Consider the following 21,001-nt stretch of genomic DNA (forward strand, 5'->3'; position numbering starts at 1 on the left):
GGTGATGACATGGAGCAACCGGAACGTGGAGGTATGCATCCTGAATGTCGATTGAGGCCATGAAATCCCCTCTTTCCAGGGAGGCCACTGCGGACCTGAGAGACTCCATCCGGAATCTCTGCAGTCGGAGAAAACGGTTCAGGCGTTTTAGGTCCAAGATCGGACGCACTGAGCCTTCCTTCTTGGGAACCACAAAGAGGTTCGAGTAGAACCCCCTGAACCTTTCCGTCGGAGGCACGGGGGCGACGACACCCTTGTCCATTAGAGAGTGAATGGCCGCGAAGAATGCGGCCACTCGTACGGGATCTCGCGGAGGACGGGATCGGAAGAAACGGTCTGGCGGAATGGACGCAAATTCGATTTTGTATCCGCAAGATACAATCTCGAGCGCCCATGCGTCTGAGATGTGGGCCCGCCATACGTTCCTGAATAGGAGAAGGCGGCCCCCCACCCGGGTGGGTGGGGGCGCACCTTCAGGCAGAGGGCTGCTGGCCTGTGGGAGCCCGTGCAGGCTGGGACTTGCGCCAGGTAGGTTGCGTCCGAAAAAACGGCTTCTTGCGTCTATCCTGGGCTGGGCCAGAGGAAGAAGAACTGGCCGCGGGTCTAGACCCGGTGGGCTTGCGAAAGGACCGAAAACGGGACGAACCAGCGCGACCACGGGGGGCGCCCATTGGCCTGGACTGGGGGAGGTGAGTACTCTTCCCACCCGTGGCCTCTGATATAAGTTCGTCCAGACGGGTTCCGAACAGGCGGGAACCCGTGAATGGTAGGCCGGCCAAAGAGCGTTTGGAAGCGGCGTCCGCCGCCCAAACCTTCAGCCAGAGTTCCCTCCTGACAGAAACTGCCAGGGCAGAGGAACGGGCAATGAGGGCACCCGCATCAAGGGAGGCCTCACAGACGAATTTTCCGGCCTGAACAATTAGTTGGGCTAAGGAACGGAGGTCCTGAACAGGGACGTCCGACCCTAACTCCCGTTCCAGTTGCAAACCCCATTCAGAGACCGCTTTGCCAACCCAGGCGGAGGCAAAGACCGGTCTAAGGGCCGAACCAGAGGCAGTAAATATGGCCTTGGAGAGGGATTCCGTACGACGGTCCTCAACAGACTGGAGGGAAGATCCGTCCTGTACAGGAATAGTAGTGCTTTTGGACAGGCGAGCCACGGGAGGATCAACCTTAGGCGGGGATGTCCACGTGGTCACAGAATCCGCTGGAAAGGGATAACAAATGTCCAGCTTTCTGGGTGTAATAAAGCGGACGTTAGGCCGAGTCCAAGCCTTGGATACCACAGAAGAAAAATCAGCGTGTATGGGAAAAACCTTGGAGGCCTGTTTGGGGCGGAGAAAGGACACGCCGGCCTGTTCAGAGCTGGGGGGGTCATCGTGTAGCTGAAAGGTATCACGGATGCTAGTGACAAGATGCCCCACCGCGGACGCCAATTTGGACGGAAGCTCTGAGTCCATGTCCACGTCCGAATCCGCCAGTTCTCCCTCAGAAAGCGTATCCCTTTGAGAGGATAGACTTGACTGAGCTCGCACGCATGGCGGAGAGAGCGAAGCATCTGGAGAAGATGTGCGCTCAACCCTTGAACGTTTCTGAGTATGCCGGGCCCTGGAAGATTCGCTGGGAGGCAGGGAACCAGTGGGGGCGGCAGAAACGGTAGTCCCAGCGGGTGCGACAGGGATTGTGGCAGCCTGCGGGAGAGGCGGTCTATCCACGAGACGGCCCACTACGTGTGTAAGGCTTTCCACCGCCTGAGACAGAGACCTAGCCCAGTCAGGGGGTTCAGAGGCACCGGGGGGCGCAGCGGGAAGCGGGCCCTGCACCGGGGCCTGACATGCAAGGCAATGCGGCTCAGATTGCCCACGCGGAAAAAGTTCCTTACAGGCGGTACAGGCATGGTACCAGGGTTTGGGGGCACCTGTGGGATCTGACATGCTGAAGTGTGGTTGTACTCTAATATAGAGACCACAAAGGGTTATAGCAGCTATGACCAGGAGGGTTAGGAGAGGGTTAACTGTCCTACCAGTGCCTCAGAAGAACGTCAGGAGATGGCCCAGATCAGCAGCAGCAGAGAAGCAGTGAACAGCAGTGAGCAGCAGAGAGCAGCAGAGAGCGCCCACAGAAGCCGAGCGATGTACACAGGAGGTTAGAGTCCCCCACCGTGTCCCAGCTTCCTGTCAGGAGTGAGGAAGCGCGGGAAACCTCAGCAGAAAGCACGGGGAACAAGCTCTGCCCCCTCCAGCGCTTGAAATGTCTCCTGTGAAGGAGAACGTAGCTCCGCCCCCAAAATGACGCGCGCGTAAGCCCCGCCCCCTGCCGGGACCGCTAAGCCCCGCCCCCCGTTCTCGGCGGGAAGGGGGAGAGAGAGAAGAGAAAAATGGAGTCAGCCCCGAATGAGGGGGAGGGGGGGGGAGAAAGATAGCAACGTGGGGGGGAACGGCGTGGGGGTGCTGAGGATGCTGCTGTGCTGCATTGTCCTGCAGATGAGCGCTCAGAATGAGCGACCACGGGTGCCCCCCTTACCCAGAGGGGTAGATGCTGCAGATAGGGACGGGGTATGGGCTGGAATAGCCATCTCACCGTCCGACGTCTTCACCCTCAGTCCTTTCCAGCAGGGTCGCCCCTTCAGCCACTGGCACCGCAGTGGCAGGAAGCTGGAAGAGGGGCTTGGCGTGCGGGCGACCCCCTAGCTGGCGGGATGTAGGGGAGCCATTGCTGCCCAGATCCTCCTATTGCTTCTGTGGGGGAGGCAGCAGTGCAGATAAGTTGGCACTGGCGCAGCTCAACCCCGGGAGAGCAGAGAGGTCTAATGCGTCTCTGGTATCCCTAGGAAAAAATAAAATAACAAAATTAGAAGAAAAAGTAAAAATAACAAGGAGAAAACAGCCCTGCAGTAGCAGGGAGTGTCTTGCCTCCTTGGACACTAAGCTAAAACTGGTAGCCTCTATCTCCAGGCTGAGGGTATAGCTGATGGAGGAGGGGCTTAACAGTTTTACTTAGTGTCACGCCTCCTAGGGAGCTGAGCTATACCCAAGGTCTGTGTCCCCCAAGGAAAATGGGCGAGAAAATAGATTTTATTTTTTTGCATGTCCTAAACTTCTCATGACCCCTGTTCACCATCCCCTCTGGTCTGCGATGACTGAGAAAGGAGGGAGGAGAAGAACCCACGTTACACTCCTCTGAAATATCTGTGTCTGGAGTTGCTCTTTAAAGAGACTGTCAGCATGGATGGGGTAAATGGGTTGAAGCTGTACTCTGGATAAACCTATTCAAAAAGCTGGAAATGTTGGGGCATATTTACTACCACGAATACTGTGTAATAAGAGTGTAAACTAAAGCTGCCCATATGCCAACAGCATTCTGCCAACTCCCTGCCAGCTTCCTCATACATTGAGCCAAGCCGAACATGTATGTGTATTCTATGGGGACATCAGTCCGGGGAGAATCTGGAGCTTCTCACACATTACATTAGTGCAGGGGTGCACAACCTGCGGCCCTTGATACCATTCTGTGTAGCCCCCAACCATCTGGTAACAGACATGTATGCCAATGTCTTGTGGCTGCTCACATGTATTTTTCATGTTTTCTCATTAGATGGGAGTCCTGGAATTGTAACTAGACATTAATGGTATATACTGTATGTTCAATTTGCCATAAATACAGTATTTCAGTTGTTAATACCCCTTTACATTTTATTTTCTGCCCTTGACGTTGGTTCAGTCTGACAATGTGGCCCCCACCCAGAAAACGTTGTGAACCCCTGCATTAGTGCATCAGCTGAATCCGGTCAAATGTGTATGGCCAGCTCAGTTTACTCCCAAAAACCACCACTTATGCCACGACTCATATCCGCTAAGCCATGCCCTCTTGTCGGACGAGAGGGAAAAGCATTAATGTGTTAATAAATTTGATTCAAGCCATGCACGACAGTTTAGCACATATTGCTCCAAAATACTGTCCCACTGTAAACAAATGAAGCATGGCCGAGGCTGGAGCCCCACACGGCATTCAGAGGGATGTATGGAGGAGTTTAACGCTAGACAGGATTTTTCTAGATGAAAGTTAGTGCTTAGGATATTAAAAAGAAAATGTATGGTACAAAAAGTAGCAGTTATATAAGGCTGGGGGAATTTTTTTTATGGCATGCAATGATAGAAAATGAAGAGGACGCAAAAAATAAAGCAGGAAGGCGATCTTGGATCAGAGATTCATTGAATTCCAACTGTCAGCACAGACACTTGTATTCCCCATGAAATAACTCTTGAGCATCTTTTCTTAGAACTTTGCACTGTACCGTTCTTCTGTTATTCCTCCTGGACAGGTATAACCATCCCCCTTCTCAATAGGACGGGTCTCTACAGAGTCCGACATAGTCAACACTGAATGGCCAGTGCCAGACTTAGTAGTGACACACTCCACTGACAAAGGGCCGTAGGTATTCAAATACTTCCGGAAGGAATAACAGAGGGACAACAGAACTAAGAGTTCTAAGAGATGATGCTCCATAAGAGTCATTTTACAGGGAATACATATGGCTACTGACGTGTCAGGAGAGGTGACAGGTCCTTCATGGATAAACCACTGCACACATGCAATGAATGATGAGCACTGATCAGTACACTGATACAATAGGTTCCACAGGTCACTAAATGTTAGTTTCCAGCCAGCATTTTGGTCCCGTTTTACTACTCATTCAGATATACAAATATGGATGAACAAAAAATGTATATCAAGTGGTTTGGACTGCTGTTTCACTAGTTTTAAAGTGGCTTTCCAGGGGAATAATGTACTTAAAAAAAAAAAAAAAAAAAAAAAAAAAGGCAGAAATTGGTTAAAAATAAAAATGACTCCCCTGCCATTGCAACACTGCTCTGGTTCCTGTTGCTCTCTACTTCCTGTCTCAGCCAGCCAATCACTGAGCAGGCAGTCCATTTCCTGTGCGTCATGCCCAGGAGCAGATAGTGGAGAGCAGCAGAAACAAGAGGTGAGTAATGAACCTCCCATTTAAGTCCCCCCCCCCCCCCCTTTTTTTTTTTAAAATAAAATTATCCCCTGGAAAAGCCCTTTAAGGTGCGCATACATCTTAGGCTACTTTCACACTTGCCTTCAGAGCGGATCCGTCTGAGACAGATCCGCTCATATAATGCAGACGGTGGATCCGTTCAGAACGGATCCGTCTGCATTATATTGTAAAACAAAATAATTCTAAGTGTGAAAGTAGCCTCAGACGGATCCGTCCAGACTTTTACATTGAAAGTCAATGGGGGACGGATCCGTTTGAAGATTGAGCCATATTGTGTCATCTTCAAACGGATCCGTCCCCATTGACTTAAATTGTAAGTCTGAACGGATCCGCTTGCCTCCGCACGGCCAGGCGGACACCCGAACGCTGCAAGCAGAGCGGAGGCTGAACGCTGCCAGACTGATGCATTCTGAGCGGATCTGCGTCCACTCAGAATGCATTACTGCTGGACGGAATCCGTTCGGGGCCACTTGTGAGAGCCTTCAAACAGAACTCACAAGCGGACACCCGAACGCTAGTGTGAAAGTAGCCTTAGCTGTCAGTCGGGGTCAGCCCAGCTTCCATCAGACATTTACAGTATATCTTATGGATATGCCGTAATTGATTAACATAGAAAAAAAACTATTTAAAGGGTGAAGTCTCCAAATAAAATGTTTAACTGTACCAGTACTTTGGCAAAAGTTTTGATAAGTCAATCACATATTAAAAGGGTGGGTCCAAGTGCCGAGCCCCAATGGTTTAAGGATGAGACAGGACTTCAGTAGGGACGAGATCGAGGCTCTTTTTGTCTCCTCATTCTAACAATCAGTGGGGGTCTCGGCTCTTGAACCCCCACCAATTCAAACCTTTCACATAGGACACGTTTTTGGCGTATTGGTACACGTTAACACAAAGTCTGATGCTATACTTCTGTGTCCAGTACATACATATCCCACATCTGCCAAAGCACAAAGATATGTATGAATGGACCTTACAACTCGCCCATACTCTAAAGGAACAAAACCATTATATTTTATAGTCCACAGACAAAAAAAAAAAAAAAGAATATTTGACAGGAAAACTTTTATAATGAATCTGTATAATATGTGGGTATTTCTTTACATTTTATAACCGGGTAACAAAGGAAAGAACTGGGGGTGAAAAAAAAACAAAAAACAATACAACACAAAAACCAAAATGAACACGCACAGGCATACAGGACAAACAAGACAAATGTTGCTCACCGCAGCCGTTTGGCCTCTCTGGGGCACCAGAATGATGCCGGTTTTGCGCAAGCTCTGACGCCACATGGAGGGACCTATTGGTCCAGCAAGGGGCAAAATGGGAGTGACAAAGGTGAGAAGGGGCTGGCGGGATGGAAGGAGACACACAAGCAGGCACACAGAATCACGCAGTAGGAGGGAGTACGTAGGGAAGCCAGGGAAATGGAGAGGAAAATTAATAGAGAGAAAAATAAAATAAAAATCAGCACAAGTGTAAGAAAAGAAAAAAAAACAAAAAAAAAAAAGACCAACCAGTCACCTCAGATGAAAGGGACAAGGTGGCGGGAGGAGGAAAATGAAAAGTGGTTAGAGACAGAGAGGGAAAAGACAAAGACAGAAGAGAGATCGATCCAGAACCAGCAAATTTATCATACAACATAAGCACAATGTGACAGAGCGCCAAACTGAAGCGTTCACCCAGCGTCAGGAAGCGCTCTCCAAGTCTTCCATACAAAGCCCAAAAAAAAGGTTTTAAAGTGTAGCTCCAATTTAACACAAACTGTCAAACCCATAAAAGTGTAGAGTATGACATTATGTGTTAAATAAAGGGGCATTCCAATTTTGTGATACTGATGACCTACCCTCAGGATAAGTCATCAATATAAGAATGGTGGGGGTCAAACTCTTGGCACCCCTGTTTATCGGCTGTTTGAAGCGGCCACATTGCTTGTGCGAGCACTGTGTCCTCTTTAAAAGCTATGGACACCTTTGGGGGCAATTTTTTATTTCATTAGGCTACTTTTACATCAGCATTTTCTATTCAGGTTTTGAGATCCGGCAAAGGACCTCAAAATCTGAATAAAACGGATCAGTTTAATTATGCATCTGTTGCGTTCATATGTGGTTGCATTAAATTCAAACGGAACATACTATTCTGTAACGAGAAAAAAAAAAAAAAAAAAAGAAGATCGGCACCATTGACTTACATTGCATTTCATACAGGATCCAGTTTGTTCGCAGTTTTTCAGACCAGACACAAAATGCAACAAAACGGAACCGATGCATACTGATCAGTTTTGTCCCTATCGGCAATGAATGGGGACAAAACTGAACAGTTTTGGCCGAGGTTTTGAGATCCTTTTCTGGATTTCAAAATCGGAAAGCCAAAACGCCGATGTGAAAGTAGCCTTACACTCATTTTGAGCTTAAAGGGGGAAAAAAAATAAATAATACATTTCAATTGGTCTTTATTAAAAATTTAGTCACTTTCTCTGCACAGCCTTGAGATTCTCTAGTTGCAGGCTCTGTGTTTTTATTGTGTCCCATCAGGCAGCTCAGCTGTGTCTCGTTAAAGCTCAAGTCACAGGGTACTTTCACACTTGCGGCAGATCCGGCAATCCGGACACAAATGGATGGCATTTGTCAGACGGATCCGTCTGACAAATGCACTGAAGTACCGAATCTGTCTTTCTGGTGTCATCTGGAAAAATGGATCCGGTATTTAATTTTTTCACAGATTTAAAAAAGGTCTGCGCATGTGCGGACCGGAAGAACGGATCAGTCAATGCGGCAATTTTAATGCCGGATCCAGCACCAATACATTTCAATAGAAATTAATGCCAAATCCAGCAAGTGTTCAGGATTTTTGTCCGGAGAGCCAGAGCATTCTCTGGCCAAAAAAAGTAAGAGGGACTGAACTGAAGACATCCTGATCCATACTGAACAGACTGCTCTCCATTCAGAATGCACTAGGATAAAACTGATCAGTTTTTTTCCGGTATTGCGCTCCTGTGACGGAACTCAGTACCGGAAAAGAAAAACGCCAGTATGAAAAGTACCCTGATCTTACTGATAAAAATATGGCTTAAATAAATGTGCACTTACACCTGCAGAGGAGAAGATTGTCAGGAAGGAAGCGTTCCTTCACCGACAGTCAGCTGCTCGTAAAATGGAGGTGAAGAGCTACATTTACATGCAGAGATCACCTCCACAGTAGGAGAATGAGGGATGGCTACAGCGATCCTTCGTCCTCAGACAGCTGCATTGTTTAAGTAGCGCTCTGTTTAGAAAGCACGAGCTCCTGCCCAGAAACAATAATTTAGTTGCCTGCATGAACAATAGTTTTATCCAATGAATGGATGTTTCACTCTTATCTGGTAATCAGCTGCACCCAATGATGGGAACGAGCGTTTGCAAGAATGTTAGTTTTGAATTATCTGCCCGATTATTGCCCCGTCTAAATCCACCTCAAGTGTTTATGATCTTTTAGAGATTTAGAGATCAGGTTTATTCATTGACGACACACAGTGAAAGTGAAAATAGGATTCACACAAGACAGTTAGGCCCCTTGCAGACGAGCATGAGCAGATTAGGTCCAGATGCATTCATTGAAACTCGTACCATCTTGCAAGCAAGTTCAGTCAGTTTTTTCAGAGCGAGTGCAATGCGTTTTGATGCGTTTTTCAGGCGCACGATAAAAAAACTGAATGTTTACTAACATCTCTAGCAGCCATTGCGGATGCAATGCGTTTTTCACACAGCCCCATTCACTTCTATGGAGCCAGGGGTGCGTGAAAAAATGCATAATATAGAACATGCTGCGATTTTCAGGCCACGTAGAAGTGATGCGTGAAAAACAACGCTCATGTACACAGACCCATTGAAATTAATTGGTCAGGATTCGGTGCGAGTGCTATGCGTTCACATCACGCATTGCACCCACGCGGAAAACTCGCTCGTGTGAAAGGGGCCTTAACCTTTTCTGACAGAACGGCTGAATAGTTTTAATAAAGGCCAATAGAAAAAATGATTTTTAGCCCAAAATGAATAAAATGCAATCATTAAAAAAATAAAATAAATTGGCTCTGAAGGTATATATAGCCTTTAATGTTTAGCTGTGCGCTGTCTACACTGCACCACCACTACAAAATGGACTGAGTGGTGAACATTGAAGGGGATGCTACACTTGCATGAGAGCCGTGGCACCTTCAAACAGCTCATCAAGAGGGGTGCTGAGATCAGACCTCCACTGATCTGATACAGATTACCTATTCTGCAGATAGGTCTTCAATTTCACGAGGTCAGAACACCCCTTTAAACGGCCTCTTTGAGACAAAGAAAGCCACTACACAAGGCAGTCCGAGCGTATGCTGTCTGGACCATGGATGGTTGCCTATCATCCGTCAGTATAAGCCCTTACCAGACAAGTTCACAAGAACCTGTAATACAGTTTTGTAGTCATTACAAGAGGAACCAAGTTTCATGTTCAAACCTCTCAGAAATGAGATGTTACTGGCACTAGGAGCTACACTTTAAAGATGAAAATGCGAGCACTCCATAAAAGGTGTTGACATGTGCTGCACAGAAACATGCATGTGGCCAATGAAATGATGGAGGAAAGAAGCAATGTCCTAAAAGGACAAGGTTTTTGTACTAAACGTCAATGTGCCATATACCCGGTGATGGCGGTGGAGAGATATTTGTCATACCAATAAATGAAGAATCAGTATCATAGGTTCCAATATGTAGATGGACGCCATTGTCAAATATACCCTATGTGTAAGGCATGTGTAGCACACAATCCTAGCTATAACTAAAACACCTCCTATTAACTAGTGAAGCGCCAGGTGTCATGAGATCATCTGACTATTTCCACACACTGATTAAAGGGGTTGTCTGGTTTTCTCCTGAAACAGGACAATACAGGGAACGCCAACTGCCATAAAGAAGTGATCATCTTTGGTTCTCCTGGCCGGGACCTGTTTACCTGTCTGCAGCAGTGACATTGCGTCAATAAAACGTGAACGCTGCTGCCAATCACTGGGCTCAGCAGTCACATGACGTCAACAAGGCTTTAGTTTACCTGAAGCCGGGTAAACAGATCCCAACCAGGAGACCCAAAGTAACAAGGCCGGGTCTGGCAGGTAAGTAATGATCACTTCTTTATTACAGGTGGACTTTCTGTCTTGTCTGGTTTCCTCCTGAAACGGGACCACCACTTTAATCTTCTGGGCTGACAGACCCTTTATGTGACAGCAGCTGTAAGAAACTCAAACTAGAATACATGGTCAAATGCTGTGCATGCCCTGTGTACAGGTGCCAAAAACGTGTTCATGTAATGCCTGTCAGACTAAGAACACACAGAATTACCATGCAATGCTTGTGAGCGATCAGAGCCCCAAATAAACAGTAACATCCATTAGGCGAAGTTCACACTTCAGTTATTTGGTCAGTTAGATTACATTCACACGGCCGTAAGTGTTTTGAGGACCGCAAATCCATGCACCAGCCGTGTGTGTGTTCCGCATTTTGCAGAACGCACACGGCCAGCCCCATGATAGAAAGGTCTATTCTTTGGACAAGAATAGGACATGATCCATCTTCTTTCGCAGCGGAACGGAACTACGGTTGCGGACCTATTGAAATGAATGGGTCTGCACCCGATCCATGGACCTAGAAATACGGCCGTGTGAACAGGTGCAGATCTTTCCATTATACCTAATCTCCGAGTAGGCTTTACCACTGGTTTTGGCTCACAATAATTGGTGGAAATAACTGACCAAATAACTGAAGTGTGAACTTGGCCTTACGTGAATTTGTGTGAGCATCATATAGCTGCTTTAACTTAAATGAGCTGTCATCACAGCAGATTCCATTTAACTGAAAGAATTACTACTAACAAGGGATGAGCGAACTTGTGTTTCTATAACTTATGGTCCGTGGTAGCGGAATCCATAACGGAATTCTTAGGGTACTTTCACACTTGCGGCAGAGAATTCCGGCAGGCAGTTCCAGCGACTGATCCATCAAAATGCATGCAAACAGGATCCTGATCCGTATGACAAATGCATTGAAATGCCGGATCCGTCTCTCCGGTGTCATCCGGAAAAACTAATCCGGCATTTTTTTTTTCACACATGCTCAGACCGCAATGCCGAAACACTCGGCATGTCAATGGGAAAAAAATATGACGGATCTGGCATTCCGGCAAGTGTTCCGGAAAAGTAAAAAAGACTGAACTGAAGACATCCTGAACGGATTGCTCTCTGTTCAGAATGCATTAGGATGAAACTGATCAGTTCTTTTCCGGTATAGAGCCTCTAGGACAGAACTCAATGCCGGAAAAGAATAATGCTAGCGTGAAAGTACCCCAAGATAACCCGAACCTTGCAAGTCGAACTTTAAACACAAGTTCGCTCAATCCTACTATTGACAATGCCGCTGTCGGACCTGCCAGAAGAATTGGCTATTACAAATACACTATGTGGGCTCTATTACACAGCAGTGGTCCCAGCAGTGGCACAAGAAGATCACAATGCATCTCTCACCAGATCATCAGTAATATTAATCAGTGTCGTCAGCTCTACTAGACAATACTGGTTTACGAAAAGGAACCTGTCACCTTGACCTTGCGGTCTGATCTGCAGGCAGCATGTTACAGAGCAGAAGGAGCTGAGCAAAGGAAGAGCAGAGATGTAAATGAACAGATTACAAGTCACACACAATCTTTTCGCACAAAACTATACATCAATCTGTCCAGCAAATCCTGGTCTATAATATGCTGCTAACAGACAGGACTGCATGGACTACGTGACAGGTCACCTTTAAAGGGGCTGTCTTAGTAGATAGATGCCCTTTGAAAAAGCAAGAGGCTAAATTTGCCGGGGTCTCGCATAACTTTACTGTGGAAAGCCATGGTGGTTCAGGCAGTTCCTCCTGCAGCAGATAGTATTACACCCTCTTCTATGAGGTCTTTATACCGTAAAAGGGTATATGGACAGGGCCTGAATTTGTGAGAGAATCCAGCTTTCAGAGAGCGCAAACGTCAATTGGTTAAGAATATCTAAAACTGAGCAGTCATCCTATCACTACTTAGGGCAAGTTTACAAGCGACAGATTTGCTGCAGAAATTTCTGTGACTGGAAATGACTGAAATTTCCATACAAGTGAAAGAGGCTGTTCTGGTGGGAAGCACATGGATTTCTGCACGCACCATTTAGAGGAATATGACAATGGCAGTCACTTCAACAAATCAATGGCATGAACACCCCTACAGGGATGCACATTCCCTATGTGGTGGCTGTTCTTTGCACATAGGGCATACAATGTATATGGCACTAAAGCAAAGAAAAACCGTATGCGTTGATAAATATCTGGTGTTAGGGGTTAGTAGGATAAGACCACTAATAACTGCTAAATACGCCATAAAAACAGACTTGGTCTTACCTTCTGGTCAGGTGAAGACGGGCTCAAAGTGCTCCTCTGTGGCTCTGGCAATAATCCATTTTCATTGACCTGCACATTCGTTTTAGGATCTGTGGACAGATATTTTTTTTTCCAAGCAAAATGTCACATTCAGAAAATGTTTGAAACCCAACTCTTTAGCAATACCAATAATAGTCTATAGAAAACAATCAGGAGGAGACCTTTATATCAGCCTGAAGTAATCAGAGGAAAGAAAGGCCTCTCCTAACTTAAAAGGCAGAATATGACCAGTCACTGATCTGTTGGCTTGGAAGTAATTCTTTCCACTTATAAAAAAAAAAATTGTAGTTTATACAGTTTCATAATTAGGGTTGCACCGGGTTTCGAATTATCAATACTTTTGTACCGGTGTCGATTCGATACCGGAATTTGCCCTTTACCGATACTAGGCTGCGCTACTGCAGCTACTATTGCGCTACTGCTACAACTACTATCAGAGAACATGGAGAGCGCTGCTCTCAGTACGCGCCAAGTTCCCTCAGCAGCACAGGGGAGAAGGATTCTCTCCCCCTGTGCCGCCGCTGCCTCCAATGACAAGTAAGAGGGAAGGAGGAGGGGCTGTGGCCACCAATGAAGATAAATACAGGAGACTGGTGCCGGCGGCAGAATCACATAGCCGTCACCCAACCTCTGTGACAGGGAGCTGTGATCAGATTCTAAGAGCTCCTTTAGGGTGAATAGGACAAGGGATCAAAAGATACCAGGTTCTAGCCAGTAAGGGGGGGGAAATGGTTATTACATAGAAATAAAATATATAAAAAAAAAAAAAAAGTAAAAAACACACCAAAATATTAAGTATAAATCACCCCCTTTCCCAATTTTACATATAAAATATATAAATAATAAACATATCGCCATGTCCAAAAAGTCCAAACTAATAAAATATTTTTTTTAAAAAGATTAGACTTTAGTCACCTTGTCCCCCCACAAAAATTATGGGCCAGGCGTTCCATAAAATGCGGAATGCACACAGCTTTTTTGGAGTTTTTTTTTTTTGCGTGGTGTCTAGTATCGTAATACTTTTTATGGTATCGAAATCGAATCAAAATTTTGTTATCGTGACAACCCTATTCGTAATGAATAGGTTCACTATAAATAAACGCAGGGTTTTAAACATTTCAGCCAGTAGATGGCAGCATTCAACAGTCTAGAAACCAATACTACACGCTATATCATGCTTACATATTGTTTGGAAATGCTTCTCCATTTATAGCTAATAAAAAGTACAATGTATAGGTAATAAAAATTAGGTCGATTTACATATGTGTCAGAACCCTCAAAGCCATAATAGGCACAATAACTAACTTTTCTAAGCAAAGAGTACTTTCTGCCATTCCAGGGATATGAGTAGTACTCCACTGCAACCTATTTAATTCACTGCGATGCTCAGCCATGGACAATTTTCAGTTGTCTGCTATATCTGACTGGGAGATCTAGAATACAAAAGATGGTGATGCCGAGCAGTGCGGCACCATCTCCTGTTGCTATTTGAAGCCCATTCAGTTTGCAAACATATTTTCTCCCAGCAACCAGCGAAAGCCATGGCCAGCCAGACATTTTAACTGCAGCAGATGCCGCAAGGAAAATGTAATATTATATAGCAGCCATTGAGAAGTAGAGCCACCAGTGCAATACAAAAATGGCTCCGGTCCACCAGAGCAGAAACCACTCTTAGGCCCCGTTCACAGTTGCTTTTGGAATCCAGTAGAATGATCCGGCTGAGGAGGTGGTTACCGGGGCTCACCATATCAGACCATGTACCACTGGATCCTCAGACTATAACGGGAGTCGGCAGAGATGCAGCAGCTCCCTGGCAAATGTGCCGGGATTCGGCCAGACAAAAAGAGCTGCACCAACAGTTTTTGTCTGGCCGATTCCAAGGATATATGCCGGAAAGTGTCCAGTCTCCACCTGTCAATGGGGGTCTGGCAGTACACGGTTGTAGCCAGCAAAACCTAATACAGTGAGCTCTGGTAGCCTAAGATTTCAAACGCAACTGAACAGGTCCTTACAGGGCAGATCTCCATTCTGAACTCAGAGAGGAGCCGTCAAAGAGGTCCTTAAAAATAAAATTATTTAAAATAACTACACAGAAGCACATGGGTAAAATGCAACATAAAATGTAAAGTTTATGAAATAGAAAAATAAATTCACAGTAGTAATTCAGGATTTTCATTCACCTACCATTGGTGGAGCCAATGTCCTCTTCTGAGCTGGAAGAGCTTTCCTCATCGCCAACAGTTATCATTCCCAGAGTCTTCCTCTCCTTTGACTGGTCCTGCACAGATATCTTCTCTTTGCTGCTCATTCGGCACACAGAGCTTCTAAAATCAGCATCAGCAGAAACAAAGCTGCTTCAGTATCAAGAGCATTGACGCTGCAATCTTTTACCATTCATTTTATGCTGAAGTTCATGCAAGGAGATCCCAGAATTTACAGCACAGCACCCCTGCTAGGATTGCGCCGATTGCAGGGGCTGCGGCACAGGTCTTGGACTAGTCGTTTATTACTTTCACAGCAGATACAGCAAAGTGCTGACAGGAAGATGAAAATAACAGTGTGAAGATCACAGCTGTGTCATATGTGCAACACAGAGGAGGAAGAGCTGTATCTAACCATGAGGACATGGAGTCACATGGAAAGGTAAAACTATTCCAAGATCCAAGCAATAGTAGAACAACCAGAAGTGATGTAGGACAGCATCTGACAGTAATAAAAAATATCGGCAGATTTACAAAAAACAGCTATAAAGAAAGGGAATAAATGTTATGACATATGGGAGCAAATCTCTTACATTTTTACTGCTCCAATGAGCCATATTTCAGGACGGTGCTCTAAGAGGTGTTCTTCTCTGAATGAGTCAATAGTGACCAATGCATACACAATTATGTGAGGTCACATGATAGGCCAATCAACTTTCACCATGTAGTATACCAACATGGGCTGCATCACTAATGAATACTGAGACTCTGAATGACAACAGCTGTTCATGTGCAGATATACTATATCGTTGGAAAATGATTCAAACACAAGACAAAAGACACCAGACGAGTGGCAATCACTCTTCGAAGGGGTTATCAAGATGGGAGAAGCCTTAATTTCTTTATGAAAGATTATGTATGTGGATTCTGCAGCAGATTTCCCCCTTTGCATAAGGCCTCATGTACACGACCGTTGTTTTGGTCCGCATCTGAGCCACAGTTTTTGCAGCTTGGATGCGGACTTATTCACTTCAATGGGGCCGCAAAAAATGCGGACAGCACTCAGTTATATCAATGGCTGTCCGTGCCGTTCCGCAAACTGTGGAACGCACACGGACAGCATCCATGTTTTGCGGATCCGCAATTTGCAAACCGCAAAACAAAACTGTTGTGTAAATGATGCTTAGGTTGTAAAAGCCACATGAAATGCAGGAGAAAATAAAAGTCAGCGCAGGTTTCATTCTGCAGCATGAAACTGGGGGTTTATGAAACATCATTCAGATGTATTTTACTGTACGTCAGCTAGGAGATTCTGTGCTGGAAAATGTGCAATATGTGTGTGCACAGTCCTAAAATCTCTATCCAAGCTTACCTGGCCCACAACATAACTCACCTCCTGTATTTACTTGTATTTACAGTCTGTTGGTCCATGCCTGTGTCGATAACCGCTCTTTTAAGATTTGCCTCTTTTTCGCTCCGCAACTATAAAGGCAACAGAAATGTATTAGTGGGATCAAAGTCTGCTCACAGTAATTTTTGCTCCAATGAGAAAAAAATAATAGAGAAATCCATGCTGACACCAATCTTCTAACTATATATAAGTGGGTTCTGACCTATAATAGAGTACACAGGCCCACCTGAGAGAGACCTAACAGGAGGCTTGGTTGCTGGACATTGATATCCTGGACCAGCAGAGCCATCAGTGAGGCTAGATGCCATTGATGGATGGCTCTTCAGCTCTGCATGCCCCAAATAGGGCATATAATAGGAGGGTCAATTATACGCTGCTATACTAAACAAGCTTGTTTTAATAAAACAGTCACCCAGGTAGCAAGTGAGACTGGGTGTGACTTTTTATTAGGATGGTAGAGACTGCTTAATTTCCAGGACGAGTCCTCGTCAATCAGCCCCCAGCCCCTCTCTCAAGATAGATGCATGTTATAAGGTTGCCGTCCATGAGATTAGACCACTACTTACATCTTCCTGTTTCTTCTGCAGCTCTTCTAAAAGATTAACAACCTCCTCATCTGCAACATCGCAAGGCCTCTGACCCTGAAAGCAGAATGTCCTGTGAGAAGGATGCACGGCACACAACACGACAATACAAGACAAGCAAGGCCAAAAGCAGCCATCCGTGCGGAGATAAGTGGACAATCTTCACCATCAATTGACGTGCTGATGTAGCAGTAAATAATAGCCTACAGGTTTATAAAAGAAAAAAGAAAAAGAAAAAAAAAGTACCATCTTTCCCCGAAAATAGTAATTATCATACCACAGACTGAGTCAGGATATCCGTTTGTGGATTTCTGGATTTTGCTATGGAGTTTTATAGAAAAATAAGCACTACAAGACCATCTCAGGAGGAGGGGAACCCACAAAAACTAGGCACAGGAATAATCATGTCTTACCACATTATTGAGAGAGGTCATGTCACAGAAGTTCTCCACCAGTAGTCGACAGGCCTCTTCCACTCCCCAGTGGGCAGCGGCATGCAGGGGTGTCCAGCCATCTTTATCTTTAACATTTGGATCAAAATTGGCCTGAAGAAGAAGCCTAGTTGGAGAGTATGGACAGGGGGACTTTAATAGCCAGCTCCAGACACGCTGCGTACAGAATGACCTCCTATTTAACTGGATTACCTCATGACCTCTATGTAGCCTTTGGCTGCTGCCACGTGCAGGGCACTGGCCCCGGTCTTTGGATGCCTGGTGTCTTCTATTCTCCCTGCATTCAGCCACTGTCGGGCATCCTGCAGCATCACCTCCTCCTCTTCCCTCTTGGCCACCTCAATGTCGATGCCTGCAATGATCACAATGCATAAGATGGTTGAGTAGAAGCCTAGAAAGGTCCTGTAACCTATTGATAATATACAGTTAGTAATGCTCGGGGTTCTCTTTCACCATCTCTGGAGCCTGCTGTAATGTCAGATTGATACACACATTACAAGCTTATGCTTATTCGCACCTCCTACTTATCTCCAAACCTGGAATATGCAGCACTTCTCAGATGTTATAGCCTGTACTGATGTACATGCCGTTTTAGTAAATTCCTTTAATCATTCTAGCTATAAATAGACAGTGAACCCGGCAGCATACGTCCCCGGAGACTATAGATTCCAGCACGCATTAATTGGAACAATACAGATTACTTGCCCTTAATATAGCTCATTAAAGGGGTTGTCTCATCATGGACTATGGGGGCATATCACTAGGATACGTCCCCATTGTCTTATAGGTGCAGATCCCACCACTGGGAAATCCGGCCACCACCAAGCCGACTCCCCATAGAGGTGAATAGGAGCGTACCGTGCATGCGCTGCCCCCGCTCTCATTCATTTCTATGGGGCTGACTGCTATTTTCACCGGCCCCATAGAAAATGAATGGAGGGCAGCTGTGCATGCGCAGTGTGCCCTCCTTCAATTGCGGGGCTCCGTTCTCGATATAGGTGCGGGTCCCAGAGGTGGGACCCGCACCTATAAGACAATGGGGGCATATCCTAGCGATATGCCCCCACTGTCCATGAGACAACCCCTTTAATGCATACAGGACAGCTAGAGAGATCATTCCAGACATGATACTATGTATCTGTAAGTCACTAAGGGCTGTAGTGCAGTAAGGGACCTGTCTGGCTCATTAGTATTCACATCAGTGCAGTGAATATTAATGAAGCTGGATATAGGTTGGGGGAGGGCCCTCTCCCTGCACATAGACTTATTTTTTACATGTCTTTACTGGGATTTAAATCCCAGACCTTTTGTATGGCAGGCAGAATTACCATTACACTACACTGTTGGAAGGGCTGCATTTTCTGTGCCTAAAAAGCTAATATTAAGTGGTATATTACTGAAATGAAGGGAAACAAAATTGCACCATTTACCAGTCACTGTAATTAATGAGTTCAGTGTATTGTACATATTATGATTACAGGGATACAAAATATTGTTTTGTGATATGATACTATGTTACAAAAACAGTAATTGTTTTGGCTTACTTTTTTTTTTATAAAAAAATGATTTTTACAGATAAAAGTTGAAAGTAAAAAATGTTAACTTTTGTTTGCCATAACTTTACTATAAAAATTATTTTACAATTGTTTGTGGGATCTGAATCCCATACCTTTAGTACAGTAAGCAGCCACCTTACACATAGAAAATCTCTGCTGTAAAGCACAAGCTTGACTAAAATTGTTAAACTGTAGCTTAAAGGGCTTCTGTCACCCCACTAAACCTTTTTTTTTTTTTTTTTGCTTACTTATAATCCCTACACTGCGATTTATGGCTACATGATCAAATTAATCATTTTGGTCCTGTAGATTTAGTTTAAAACAAGCTTTTAAAATATGCTAATTACCTTGCTACCAGCAAGTAGGGCGGCTACTTGCTGGTAGCAGCCGCATCCTCCGATCGTAAAGACGCCCCCTCCGCATTGTGATTGACAGGGCCAGGGAACGGGATCGTTCTCTGCTGGCCCGGCCTGTTTGCATTTAAAATCTTGCGCCAGCGCCGCGGCTGTACCTGTCTTCAATTGGCGCAGGCGCACTGGGAGGCGCAGATGTGACGTCATCGGCGCAGGCGCATTGAGAATAGAGCGGCCGAGCGAGCGGCCGCCTCTCAGTGCGCATTCGCCAATTGAAGACAGGTACGGCTGCGGCGCAGGCGCAAGATTTTAAATGCAAACAGGCCGGGCCAGCAGAGAACGATTCCGTTCCCTGGCCCTGTCAATCACAATGCGGAGGGGGCATCTTTACGATCGGAGGATGCAGCTGCTACCAGCAAGTAGCCGCCCTACTTGCTGGCAGCAAGGTAATTAGCATATTTTAAAAGCTTGTTTTAAACTAAATCTACAGGACCAAAATGATTAATTTGATCATGTAGCCATAAATCGCAGTGTAAGGATTATAAGTAAGCAAAAAAAAAAAAAAAAAGGTTTAGTGGGGTGACAGAAGCCCTTTAAGCACAGAAAATATAGTCTAGTGGTCATACAAACAGTATAGTGATAAAAGTCTTACCTCCTATACAGAATGTCTGGGGTTCAAATAACAAGGATATATTTTATTTTTATAAAAAGTTATGGCAGAAAAAGTTTACTTTTCAGCAAAATTACTAAAATAACGGAGCAAAAACTATTACAATAAATTAGTTTTGTAACACTATTATAAGGATTCTGTCACCAATATTTCACTGTCTGAGCTGTTAACATGACCACATCAGTCGCCATGATTTATATTACAATATACTAGTATTACTGCCCTGTGTCTTGTAATTTGTCTATAAAATCGCTATTATTAATATGTAAAGTACCTAAATAAGGAGCCCTCTGCCCGTTTGAGCCCAGCCGCACCCTTCTCGCTGAGCCCAGGACCGCCCCACTGCTAATTTATTCACTCCTTATCCCTGACCTCCTATGCCTGGTGCGCCGTAATCTCGCGCATGCCCCAGGGAAAGAACAGTCAGCGCATCCGCAATGTGTTCTGTGAGGCCGATGCCAGGACACCATGTGGGTGCTGACAGGTCTATTCACAGCACATGTGCGAGATTACGTGTTGTACACTACGCTTTCCATCTGGCCGAGTCCTGAGAAAAAAAAAAAGTATACGTTTATATATGTTAACGTATCCTTTTTTTTTTTACAAAGGATTTCTATGGTGATAGATACCACAGTTTGGCATCTGTTGACGTTAAACGTATTACAATAACCCAGCCTTATGTGCCCGCTCCAACACTTCCGTTATTTCCATTTTTCTGCTCATCTAACCGAGCATAACAGAAATCAATAGCGGCAGTGTGAATATGGCCTAAGAGGTGGGTATGCAAGGGAACCGTTGCTAGGCTAAATAACAGCAGGTAATTATAGCCAAGTTATAAAGTACAGTCCAATATAGCAGATCCTCCCTGTACTTTATCACTTGGCTATAACAGTCTACTGGGCATTCACTACACACTGAACTACATATATCGCAGTGTGTGATGTAGTTTTCCACCACTGAGGAGTCCTCTTCAGCTCTACTGCCTCCATGTTTGCCGGGGACCTTGAGGACAGAGTAATGCTCCCCTTACTACAGCAACTCTCAGGAATTAGCCCCTCCTCCTTACAGATCCTGCCAGTGGCTGGACACGATATTGCTCCAGCAGCCGGCAAAAACCAACCAATAACAAAGCTCCTTGCTGTATGGAGCTTTGTTATAGGTTATTTCAGGCACAGACAGCATCGCTGCGCTGCCTGTGCCGTTCACAGCTATTTCCCTGCCATTCATCAGTGCAGCAAAGTCTAAGGCGTGCTGGTATGCCTTAGGATTTTTCAGGGAGTAAAAT

The 21,001-nt window shown here is 45.3% G+C and overlaps 1 protein-coding gene and 1 pseudogene across 5 annotated transcripts in view; one reads left to right on the top strand and one right to left on the bottom strand.

The window, feature by feature from the left end:
* The window catches only part of LOC122926156, a 354,925-nt pseudogene that overhangs the window by 84,289 nt on the left and 249,635 nt on the right, over positions 1–21,001 (top strand).
* PPP1R12C (protein phosphatase 1 regulatory subunit 12C) overlaps positions 1–21,001 on the bottom strand; it is a 104,009-nt gene that overhangs the window by 27,181 nt on the left and 55,827 nt on the right. For all 5 annotated transcript variants that reach the window (XM_044281702.1, XM_044281701.1, XM_044281700.1 and 2 more), the window contains exons 4-9: positions 17,330–17,489; positions 17,099–17,243; positions 16,668–16,742; positions 16,084–16,172; positions 14,674–14,813; positions 12,451–12,539 (exon numbers count right to left, since the gene is read on the bottom strand). In XM_044281702.1, the coding sequence (XP_044137637.1) occupies positions 12,451–12,539; positions 14,674–14,813; positions 16,084–16,172; positions 16,668–16,742; positions 17,099–17,243; positions 17,330–17,489 (698 nt within the window). The remainder of the gene's footprint in view (positions 1–12,450; positions 12,540–14,673; positions 14,814–16,083; positions 16,173–16,667; positions 16,743–17,098; positions 17,244–17,329; positions 17,490–21,001) is intronic.

Source organism: Bufo gargarizans, chromosome 2 (assembly GCF_014858855.1).
Source record: "Bufo gargarizans isolate SCDJY-AF-19 chromosome 2, ASM1485885v1, whole genome shotgun sequence".
In the NCBI taxonomy this organism is placed as follows: domain Eukaryota; kingdom Metazoa; phylum Chordata; class Amphibia; order Anura; family Bufonidae; genus Bufo; species Bufo gargarizans.